The sequence below is a fragment of the Denticeps clupeoides genome, chromosome 12, assembly GCF_900700375.1.
Source record: "Denticeps clupeoides chromosome 12, fDenClu1.1, whole genome shotgun sequence".
NCBI lineage: Eukaryota > Metazoa > Chordata > Actinopteri > Clupeiformes > Denticipitidae > Denticeps > Denticeps clupeoides.
Window position 1 is genome coordinate 6,414,476 of NC_041718.1, and position 12,166 is coordinate 6,426,641.

General features: G+C 41.3%; 1 protein-coding gene across 4 annotated transcripts in view; it reads left to right on the forward strand.

Moving 5' to 3' along the window:
* The first annotated feature begins 2,868 nt into the window (after positions 1-2,868).
* Positions 2,869-12,166, forward strand: part of chd6 (chromodomain helicase DNA binding protein 6) — a 42,282-nt gene continuing 32,984 nt past the window's right edge. For 2 of the 4 annotated variants that reach the window (XM_028997427.1, XM_028997432.1), the window contains exons 1-2: positions 3,261-3,419; positions 7,021-7,070. In XM_028997427.1, the coding sequence (XP_028853260.1) occupies positions 7,044-7,070 (27 nt within the window). In that variant the 5' untranslated portion in view covers positions 3,261-3,419; positions 7,021-7,043. Of the gene's footprint in view, positions 3,130-3,260; positions 3,420-3,664; positions 3,747-7,020; positions 7,071-12,166 lie in introns of those variants that run through there. The other 2 variants (XM_028997431.1, XM_028997428.1) reach the window with 2 other exon arrangements.

The window sequence follows — 12,166 nt, forward strand, 5'->3', positions numbered from 1 at the left end:
GTAAATGTAAATGTAAGTGGAAGAAATCTGACGCCACACTACTGCCCTCTACTGGGAATATAACCCTACATATGGTGCCAATAAAACAGTCTTTGTTGTGTACCAGCACTATGAAGTAGCAAAATCTAATTATTTCAGTGTTAACATTTCATAATTTATTTAACTATCTAGCTTTTTATAAGTGAGCCATTAGGTACTATTGATGAGATGTCTATTTTAAACATCTCATATGGACAACATAGGCTTGATGTTGATAAGGGATTTCCTGCTGTTGGGGTGAAGAGAGCGGACAGGGAGGAAATAGAGCAAAATGGTATAATTTGTGTCACTGTTTATGATGTGAATGTACTTTACATCTTTTTTTGGCACGTGACAAATAAACACGGCGAAAACATGATGAATTCTTATGACTAAGAAAGGGGTTGTTTCTGCCTTGGACCTTCAGATTAACAGAATATGACCTGAAAATTATTAATTGTCACGTGTGACATGCTACAATGCAGCACCCAGGTAAATGTGTCCTCTGCATTTAACATCACCCTTGAGAGGAGCGGGCAGCCATGAAAGGCGCCAGGGAGCAGTTTGATTATGGGTCCACTTCTTTGGTTCTTCACCCATAACCACTGGTCTGGACGTGACTTTAGAAAATGGATGGTTTATGGAACAAGTTTTTTTTTTCTGTTAAATTATTGGCCTTTTCACTTGATAATTAGTTCTTCTCCTTTCAGGCTTTTGAAATTACTCTCTATTGTACTAATAACTTTGACCTTGTTGCACTGACTGAATAGTATTGCTTTTATATCAATTTTACAAGATTACAATGTAAAATGTCGTTCTAGTTTCTTACATAAGAATTATAGGGTCACTTGAAAGAAATCTCCAGATTTCTACGATAATATAACATCACCATTAATTAAGAAAAACCCAATTAATCAAACGAGACAAAAATAAAATGACTAATCATGTTTATTGACAAAAAATGATCCAAAACTACATATGTGAACATTTGCTTTCAGTTTTACAGACTTGTGACTGCAATTCAGGATTCATTTTTCTATCATTGGTGTTTAGCTCTCCTGTCCCAGATGCATGAGAACAGTCCCGAATCCTGGTACCACCAGCACGTTTTCACAAGTTGTTATGCTGGAATTGCATTTTTTGGACTGGTGCTCCACCCAGGGTTAGTCCCCGCCCGTCCCGGCACGCCACAACGCAGATCTACATGTTAATGATTGTGAGTGTGTGGGCTGCCAGATGTTGCCATGTAAAACTCCAATTAGAAACCTCATTGGATGTTTCCTCTATCATACCGCTTCCCCCAGCACTCAAATGGATGAGAAAAACAGCTCTTCACATCGATTCATTTTCTTTACATCGAATCATCATCAGCCTGCGATTTGAAGGTTGTGGCTGATAAATGCATTTCGGCACAAAGAATCAAGCCTTCATATGTATTGCAATCACAAGTTCGTACATCTGACTGTCAGTTGTACAGGTGCAAAACCTCAGCTGTACAAAATGCGCCTTCCCAAAAGTCGCTCCCTTTGAGATGATATGTGGAGTAGAGAAGCCTTTTGCCGCTTTTATCCCAACCTGGCAGTGTTTAGTTACACTCAACCTATTCTGGGAAACGCTCTGTTGAGGGACACATGCAGAAGGGGCAACGGTGGCCTAGCAGGTAAGGAAACGGACCCCTAATCAGAAGGTGCCAGTTCAAATCCTGAACTGGCCTCCTAGCGGGCCTTTCATGGCATTTTGTGTGCACCGATGACAATCACTTAACTTTCACTACACACTTAAATCACGCATCTGAAAAATGGCCAATCATGACGTTAAATTTACAACAAAATGTTACAGGCAAGTGTCTTGAGGAACAAAAAATATAGGCTGATCATGTGCTGCTTAAAAATACATACAGTACAGGCCAAGTTTGGACACACCTTCTCGTTCAATGTGTTTTCTTTATTTTCATGACCATTTACGTTGGTAGATTCTCACTGAAGGCATCAAAACTATGAATGAACACATGTGGAGTTATGTACTCAAGAAAAAGTAGAGACCTGGCCTCCACAGTCACCAGGACCTGAACCCAATCTAGATGGTTTGGGGTGAGCTGGACCGCAGAGTGAAGGCAAAGGGGCCAACAAGCGCTGAACACCTCTGGGAACTCCTTCAAGACTGTTGGAGCACCATTTCAGGTGACGACCTCTTGAAGCTCATCGAGAGAATGGCAAGAGTGTGCAAAGCAGGAATCAGAGCAAAGGGCGGCTATATCAACTGAGGCAGCTCCATCACCCCAATCACTGACTGGAGCCATGATTTTAATTAAAGGGCCAATTTTAACCAACAAGGTGCAGGCTCAATCAACGCAAGAAGGTGGTGTTCGGTAGCAATGGTGGTTGGAAATTCAGCTCGAAGGCTGGCCTGGCATTGAAAGCAAAATGCAAGTTGAACCTAAAATGCCTCGCCAGTCGGATTCTGCATTATGCAAATTCTTACAGCAAATATGCAAATTACGCCAAGTTATTTATTTACCCTGTAAAGGCCGCATTAGACTGACAAATACTGCGCTTTCTACCTCAAGATCGCTCATTCGTCTCTGCTACCTAATATGAAACTGGTCTTCCCGTTTAGTCTATAGAAAGAAGAGGGAACCTTCCAAAAAATCTTCCAATGGCCGTCGTCTCTAAAGGGATTCGTGGCCCAAACAGTCTAATTTCCAGACGAGTCATCCCAGAGATGTCCACAAAACCGAACTTCCAGTCCTCACGAGTTCAGAGTCACGCCGAAAGTGCGAATTTCTCCCTATGAAGTTCTTTTCCGGCGAACTGCAGCGCCGTGTCAACGTGTTTGAATTAAACCCAGGAAATTTCACATCCGGGACATGAAACGCGAGCAAAGACGTGGAATGTTGGACCTTTTTTTTCTCTCCTCGGGCGCCGTAATGATGGAGTAAAAAGCACCATGATTGGTGGATTCAAGCAAGAAGAAACATAAAACCGCCGGAGAGCCGTAGCCTTCGGACGAAAATACGGTGAACGCTGACCCATCGGCGTCGAATTATCCCCAAAAAGCGCGACCTCGTCTCTCCCGAAGGCCGCCTTTTCACGCACAGCCGTCGTTTGCCAGGTATGGACGCGGCCGGGCGGCTACGAAGCTTCCATAAATGCTAAAGAACCAAAAGCGCACAATGGTGCTCGCAATATGTGGCTCTCGCACAAACTTGGAATGGCGCGCCCTGACTGACAGCTGAACGAACCAATGGGAATGGCGATCGACCCAGCTGCGCTGGGATGCAGCCAATGAGAAACGGGACAATTCGGGCCCAATTTATGTTAGGCTGCCGTTGCAGTCGGCCAGTGCTAAACTTCACCAAATAATAGCTGTTTGTGTTTTGGCCGCGGCAGTAGCCATTTTAGGTAAGTGGACGTTTTAAGTGGGTTCCTTCTTATTTCCGCGCGGCCGCGGAGGGCTCCCGCGCAGCGGGCCCGCGCCGGTTTCGTGCGGAACTCGTGCGTCCCTCCTGAATGAACTCCTCGGCTCCGCGCTGTAGTAGGATGAAGAAATCGCGCCGAGTTTTCTCCCCTCGTCTCCCCCCTCTCGCTCTCCCTCCCCCGTCTCCCACCCCCTCTAATTTTTATGCATTTTTCTAAACTGTCATGGCGTTTTTGTGCCCTTGGAAGTAGACGCGGCTGGGAAGCGCGGGGCTGGGCGAGCCGACGTCCGGGCCGGTGCGCGCCGCGCAGGTAGGTGAGGTCGCGGGCGGCGCGGGGCGGCGGAGGTGTCCCCTGCGAGGAGTTTAAGGGGCTCCCGACACGTGGAAAGGACCGGAATATGGAGCACCTTTGCAGTGACATTACAGCTAGCAAGCCGGCTAGCTCGGCGGCGGGCTAACGTCCGCGCAAGCGGGACGCGGGGCGCCTGTTGTTGTTGCATTTAAAGGCGATGTCGTTTAGTTTTACTTCCAGGAGGGCAGACGCTTTCTTAAGGGCCACGCTAACTTTTTCATTTTTTCCACCCCCTCTTTTCCTAAGGCAACTTATAGACTCGCAGTGCTCGGCGTCTGAGCGCTGCAGGCATATGCGACGAAAAGACAAATTATTGCAAATCATCTTAAATGTATTTATTTTTTTGTTTTATTCTCTCCCGTCGTCCCGAGCTTTGTTGTGTGTAATTGCGCGTACGCGGTTGCCGCACACGAGCATTAACGCAAACGGGCACAACAAAGAGCCAAGCGCAGGCAACCCCCCTCCAAATCTGGTCACACCAGACACCTGCAATCGATTAATATAATAATAATAATAATAATAATAAAGTCTTGCCGATTACCCTCATTTCGCGATGAAAAGTTGCCCACGTGTTTTTATTTTCCTGCTTGAAGCCCTCCCTGCTGGGTTTGAGCAGGTGATGAAAAGCCCACCTGTACCTGTACAAGGTGGCATGAAATGAAATTCTGAATTTTTAAAGATCTTGTTTTATTGCAAAGTACAGAATTGCATCCATGATTACACTGAAATAAAAAAAAGTGGTTCTGTTAGTTATGAAGACGCAATTTAGGTTAAAGCCCAGAAGAAAGTAGCTGTGCATCTTAATATAATTAGTATGTAATTAATACAAATATCTTATTAGTTTAAAATACTTCCTTTTTTTTACATAATCTAACCTGGAGTTAGATCTAGAAATGTTGGTTATAATATAATTATTATAAACTAGTAAAAAGCAAAGTGATTGTCATTGTGAAACACTGCAGCACAGCATGCGGTGATACAACGAAATGTGTCCTCTGCTTTTAACCATCACCCTTGGGGAGAAGTGGGCAGCCAAGACAGGCGCCCAGGGAGCAGTGTGTGGGGACGGTACTTTGCTCAGTGGCACCTTGGCGGATCGGGATTCGAACCAGCAACCTTCTGATTTTGGGGCCGTTTCCTTAACCGATATCCTTTAGATATCTTTTTACTGAAAATTGTAGGCTGGGTAGATTTGGCCAAAAATGTAACCATGGTTATTCATATTATCATATTAATTATTATTGGTTTGTATGATCATCATGATACCTGATTCACATTTTACTTCGGCATAATGGACTCATCAGTTCAACACAGCAATAAACATTGTAGTAGTGTATTAGAACAAAATGATAATAATGCTATTTGATGCTGTTAATGCTAGGGCTGCAATTAATTAAGTAATTTTGGAAGTGGACTAATCTGCCTTTTCAATTTTTTGCCTCTGTGGCTCACATGCACACCAGTCAATTTTACCCTGTTCTTCAGTTTCTATACTAATTTTAAATATTGATCCATGAAGCATGAATTTGCAGCTTGCTTGCTTCCTTTATTGTATGTATTTGTAATATAATCAAATGAACAGCAGCCTCTGCAAATGTACAAAATGAAATAAGAATAAAACCTGTCATACAGCCAAATGAATAAACCAAAATTATTCTCAATCCTGCTCGGTCCAAAATAATGCTTCAAATATAATTTTACATTTAGTTGGGGGAAAAAAAACTTGTGGTCAAAAAGGCCTCAAATATAAATGAAAACAATGCCTTAGTTTAAAATGACCATTATTGTAAATAGTTTACAACTGCAGTACAGGAACATTGCTCTGGAGTGAGGCTGCTGAGAAGAAATGCACACACCTTTGTGGGTAAGGAAGCGGACCTGTAATCAGAAGGTTGCCAGTTCGAATCCCGATCTGCCAAGGTCCGACTGAGCAAAGCACTGTCCCCACACACAGCACACGGGTGCTTTTCATGCTCACTTAGTGATGAGTTAAAAGCAGAGGACACATTTCATTGTCACCATGTGCTGTGCTGCATTGTTTCACAATCAAATTAAGTTTACCACACATAAGGTACTGCCTAATGCCAGTTAAATAATTTTCCTGATATATTTTTTTATTTAAAGATTCATTTGTAAATAATACTACTTTCCTAAATAACACTTGCCCTGAGTCTAAATGTCATATAAATTGTTTCTTAGTATTCCTACAACCTAAAGACTGTCACATGTGATACACATGTGATCCACACAATCACTTCACTAACTAGCAAGCGTTAGATAGCTTTAACATGAGAACTGGACACTGCAATAATTAGCTGATTTACTAACTGCTTACATATCCTTCAGCCTGATAAACTAACAAAGCATTACGATAACATTGGTACCAAAATATAATATCTTAACTTATCTTAACTTGCACAAACTTACCTATGTCGACACCCCATCTCCGCTCCACTGTGCCTCAGTTTCAAATGCTCATGCATCATGCTTTGTGCTGCCGTGGGATGAAAAATCCGTTCCACCATGATTCATGCAGGCTTTGCAGGCTGTAGGAGCTACTGCCTCCAGGACTTCCTGTAGTGCGTTGCAGTTCCAATTGAACATCAGGGGGGATGCTGTGTACAACAGTACCTCATGTCTATCGCATGTAATGTAGCCCTCTTCTCCAAATGGATTATAATCCATTCCAATGATATTTTTAATGCAATTTGTCAGCAATTTTTAAAAAATAATTGACTAATTGATTTAATTGTTTCCCCTTTAGATGAGTTTCCCCTTTAGCGTGAGTGAGACTAAGGCATATTGGGTTGTAGCTCCTTGATTTTGTCCTGTCCCAACTCCCAGGATATTTGAGGCCAGTAGCCTGTGCCTGTGAAATACCTGATTGAGGCGTGTTGGGTGCAGCAGAAACATGGACTGGCTGGTGACCACGGGTGTCAGGAGGCTGTAGGCATGAGCTTCTGCAGTGGAGGCAAAAAAGGAAAAAAGCCTACAGATTCTCGCAGTTTATAAAATACCCATGTTGTGAAGATGCAGCCTTCATTGTGATCCTAGATCTCACACGAGACAGTGTTTCAGTTCGACAATTTTCTAGCTGTTTAACACAACATTTATTTGCAATAAATTTATATACATTTCTGTATAAAAAGTTGTGTTCATCCCACTAATTTTGTTATAGATTTTTTTTTGGTGGCGTTTTAATCATTTTAATCATTCAATTTATGTTTTCTAGATGCAGTCCAGCTCTAGAGAAATATGAAAATTCAAAAGAAGGACAAACAGGTTTGTGCCTTGTGGACTTTTCTTATTTACACCCACTCTGGTTTTGCCGTGAGGTCGATCACACTGGCTTCATATTGAACAGAAAAAATGAGTCATGAAAATGTGGCAGCAGCATCCTGCAGGTGAAATGTGCATGAAACATCTCAGCTGTGATATTTTAATATGCAAAATATGTATCACGTCAATATACTGGGTTTTCTTCTTTTTTTTAAACCTCTTCTATGTTGTAAGTGTCACTACTCAGGGTGTATGTTAATGTGAGAAGTTTATGAGAGAATTAATGAATTTTAATTTAAGGTTAAGTGACTGATTATGTTGAGGGTAGTTTGTTGTAACAAACAAGCACACTTAAGATTTGAGTGGAGGAGAAGGGAAAGCATCCTTTCTGCTCTCCTGTAAGACTGCTGATGCGCTATCGGAAAATGCAAGATCACGTTTTGTCAAAACGTAAGCCCGGTGTGTGTTTTTCCTGCTCCTTTGGAAGTGCAGTTGCTGCCTCACCAGAGAGTAGGAATTTGAACATCAAAGTGTTGGTGCGAGACAGTTTGCTCAAAGTTTGTTTCCAAGTGAATGCCCAACATTGATTTTCACTGTACTGGAACATTAAATATGCAGATTATAGTTCAGCAGCCACCATCAATCAGATTTACTCTTTATTATAATATGGAAGCGGTACAAGTTTGGACTAGTCTACAAGTTTAATGTATATGTGGACATGTGAATGTATGTATGTGGCTGTCAGTATTGATTATATTGAATTATTGTTGTTGTTGAATTATCTGATTAATCCCGCTCAATCAAACCAGGGTATCCAAAATGCCTTTCATTCTCTGTAATTCTAAAAACTACTCAAAGATACACAACTTCTTTTGTCTTTACACTGTATGCCTTGGAATAGCGTTGTGAAATCATATACATTCTCTTTAATAGATGCGTATTGTTTATTAGCATTGAGCAGTGGCTTGTGCAGTGAATAATTGGTAGGGCTTGTGTCGCTCTCTGGGTTGTGATTTAATTTTGATGTCCAGTGCCGGTATTCTTCATCCAGCAGCCTCTAGTAGCACGACTTGGTCCTCGGGTTCGAGTACTGACTCCTTGGTCAGGAAGGGCTCTATAAGCTTTGAGGGAATGGGGGTCCCAGTGCTACTTCCAGCATGCTAAAAATTCCAGCAGTGCTTCATTCATCTGAATGGATTAGTCCATACCTGTTAGTGGAGGAGATTGTGGCAATGGTTTGCTGCACTTTCAAAACCAACAAGAATTACAAAGTAGCCAATCTGCAACATGTTTAACCATAATCACAATGTGTGTTGTCTGATTATCAAAGTTAATATAGAGCTTGGAAATCACGGCAGGGCTGCACGTGGCTCTCACATTTTTTGTTATTCCCACACAATCTGCTATCATTCGGCAGGGATTTCCATGAGTAAAGCAAAAAGTAAATAAAGATCTGTCTGCGTGTGCCATCAGCCATCACTTGCAACAGTTGTCAAAGTTTGACAGTGGTTAAACGCCTACAGTGGTTTGGGTAAATTCCCAGGGTTAAGTTCAGCTGTTGGGACATCGTGTCTGGATGGGCTGCAGTAGGGTAAACCTCAAAAAACAATGAATCCTTCCTTACTAGAAACACAAAACCACTTTTAATCTTGAGAACCACACTCACTTGAGAAGGTGGTTTCAAATCAGGCTTCACAAGATAGGGATTTTTTTTTTTTATTATTATTCCACTAACAAATTGCGTCTGTGTTTGATAAATCAGACCAATAGACACTAGTGTTGGATCTTCATCACTTCTTATAGAATGTTTTGCAGTTAATAGTCTTAAATGCCGTAAATGTAAAATGTTATCAGACACCCTTATCCAGAGCGCCTTACAATCAGTAGCTACAGGGACAGTCCCCCTGGAGCAACTTAGGGTTAAGTGTTTTGCTCAGGGTACACAATGGTAGTAGGTGGGATTTTGAACCTGGTTCTTCTGGTTCATAGGCGAGTGTGTTACCCACTAGGCTACTACCACCCAATGTGTTATAGACACAGCAGCCATAATGTTGTAACCACTTATTGTCGTTAAGTAAGTAATATTGATTGTTGTTACAGTGGCACATATTAAGCAGCATGTGTCCTTGAAGTTGAGTGACGGACGAACCTTATAGTGATGGCCTGATGAAGGAATGATAACCTGTAAACTGTCAACAGGATCAGGGGAGGCTAAGACTAATTGATGACCAATTGATGGGGAGTGCAGGATGACCTGTGTTGTCAAATCCAATGGTTGATCTGGATCACTTAAAAAGGTGTCAACACAGTTTGTGTTGAATGGAGCCCTTTTGCACAATCAAAGGAGCCCACAATGGAAACCGATCTCAGCCACAGGGCAGCAAAAGAAAGAGGCCTGGTCTGATTGATCAGGTTTTCTTTTATATAATGTAAAAGAAGGCATTTTCACCAAGCCACACTATGAGAAGAATGCCTGCCAGCAGTTTGAGGAACTCAAGTTTGGGGTGTTGAATTCTTCAGACCTAACAGGACCCTAGAGTGTGACCAAATTTCTCAATATTGCGATTTAATATTGAGGTCGCAACAGTGCAACCAGCTGTTCACCCAACAGACACATATTAGGTCCGTATTATACATTTTGAAGAGCGGAGCCCTCTTCTAATTGGTCGCAGTCCAGATATACTGGTTCACTTTGGATGTGCGCATGCTGCAGTCAGAGAGAGGTGAGTAGCCTGGACCAGTCATGGAGTGAATGTAGGCACAGATTAGTGATTTAATCAGGCTTTAAATCTGTTTTTACATTTTTAATTCTGAATTCCATGTTTTCTGTCATAAACATAGTTTTAGGAGCATAAATATGTGATTATGGAGTGGGTGGGGAAAAAAATAACCTGCAAATCACAATGACAAATCACTGTTCAACAGTGTTTGGACCCACTTGCATAATTAACAAGTTTTGAATCTGCTAATTTGTTTGAATGACCAAAAGTTTGCTGACATGAGTGACTCGTGCTAGTTTGCTTGTTTTTTTATTTTCGTTTCTGATATGAGTTATAAGAGTTGTTCTTCCAATTCCAAAAATAGTTTGTAATAGTGGTCCGGATTAGTCACTGACAGACTCTTTGACCATGCATTTACATTGCATTGGTGTTTGCAAAAGTCCCGTTTTATTTGTTTGGTTCCGTGATTCAGTTTGCGTTTTCCACCTCGCAGAAATCATAGGGCCATACTTTTAAAATCCTGAACCCATTGTGGATACCAGCCAGTGCAAAAATGACTGTACCAAAATGTTATGAAAAATGTATACATTCTATACAATGTCAAAGCATTTCAATTAGATGTGGGGAAAATACATCACCTGACCGCTCATTTACCTTGTGAACCTGGGCAAAATGATGAAAAAGCACAATGCATCTATAAAACACATTTGCTAGACCATGGCTTATGCTTGTATTTTCTCCCCCTGTAGTATCGAAAATATTATTGAGTTATTATTATCAGTATGAAGCCTGATATTTCAGTATTGTGACAAGCCTACTCTATACCGATACTAATGAACTCTATAAGTACTCTATAATATTTTATATATAGCAGGGGGGTACACAGGAACATTTTTTTTATATATATATTTTAAGTCCGAACACAATATTAGGGTTCCTGGAAAACCTGGAAAAGTCATGGAGTTTGTTTTGACATATCAAACAAACATATAGTGTCATGGAAAAGTCAAATTTGACCAATTAATGCATAACGAAGTACATAGTTCCCATAAGACTGAGAAACATGTTTTCTATGTTTACAACTACATTATTTAAAACTAGAGCAGTCTATAGTATCTTTGCTAGCTTTAAGTAGTGAACCACTTCATATGGTACTGCATGCGTTGTGAATAAATGAAAAAACGAATAAATGAAAGAAGTGTATTTTAATGTTTTTGATGCAAGCAAAAAAAAAAAATCACTCCTTATTTCTCAGTTTTGCAGTGGTTGGCCTAGCGGGGAAAGAAATGGACCCGTAATTGTAAAGTTGCCGGTTTGAATTGTAAACCACCAATGTGCCACTGAGCAAAGTACCATGCCCAGGAGTACTGCTCCCCGGGCACCAGTCATGGCTGCCCACTGCTCACTAAGGGTGATGGTTAAATGCAGAAGCCACATTTTGTTATGTACACCGTGTGCTCACAATGTGTTTCACAATGACAATCACTTTACTTTCATTCTGCAGAAGTGAAAAATATATGCATGTTGTGCAAACGTGGAGAGAGAAGTGACGACACAGCCATTCTTATAGTTAACTTGTTTGACCGTGGCATTTAAAATATTATGTTTGAATGTGAACTTTACTCCCTTTTCGAAACTCTGCATATAATTAGGAGTGATGGTCTTTCAAATGCTTTGCTACAGTGCATCCGGAAATTATTCACAGCGCAACACTTTTTCCACATGCATAACAGCCTTATTCCAAAATTGATTAAATAAATTTACTCTAAACACAACACCCCATAATGACATTTCTTTTTGAGTACTCACATGTACATTTAGTATTCACAGCTTTTGCTCAATACTTTTATTGTTTTACCAAGACTTGGATATGATGCCACAAGCTTGGCACACCTTTCCTTGGTTAGTTTTACTCCTTCCTCTTGGCAGCTCCTCTCAGGCTCGATCAGGTTGGATGGGAAGCGTCCCGTCGCAGAGTTGTCCAGAAGCCACTCCATTGATATCTTGGCTGTGTGCTTAGGGTGGTTGTCCTGCTGACAAATGAACTGTTGTCCTAGTCTGAGTTCAAGAGCACTCAGGATGTCTCTGTACTTTGCTGCAGTCATCTTTCCCTGATCGCTTAGTTTACATGACTGGCCATCTCTAGGAAGAGTCCTGGTGGTTTTGACATTCTTCCATTTACAGATGATTGAAGTCTCAACGTTAGTAAATTTGCCAAATTCTGAGGGGAAAAAAATTGTAATCAATTTTGAAATAAGGCTGTAACATAACAAAATGTGGAAAGTGATTCTCTGTGACAACTTTCCAGATGCACTGTAAGTTTGTTGTGCTGCTCACTTTGATAGCGACGCTTCTTGCAAATGGTCTTGTCCACACCTT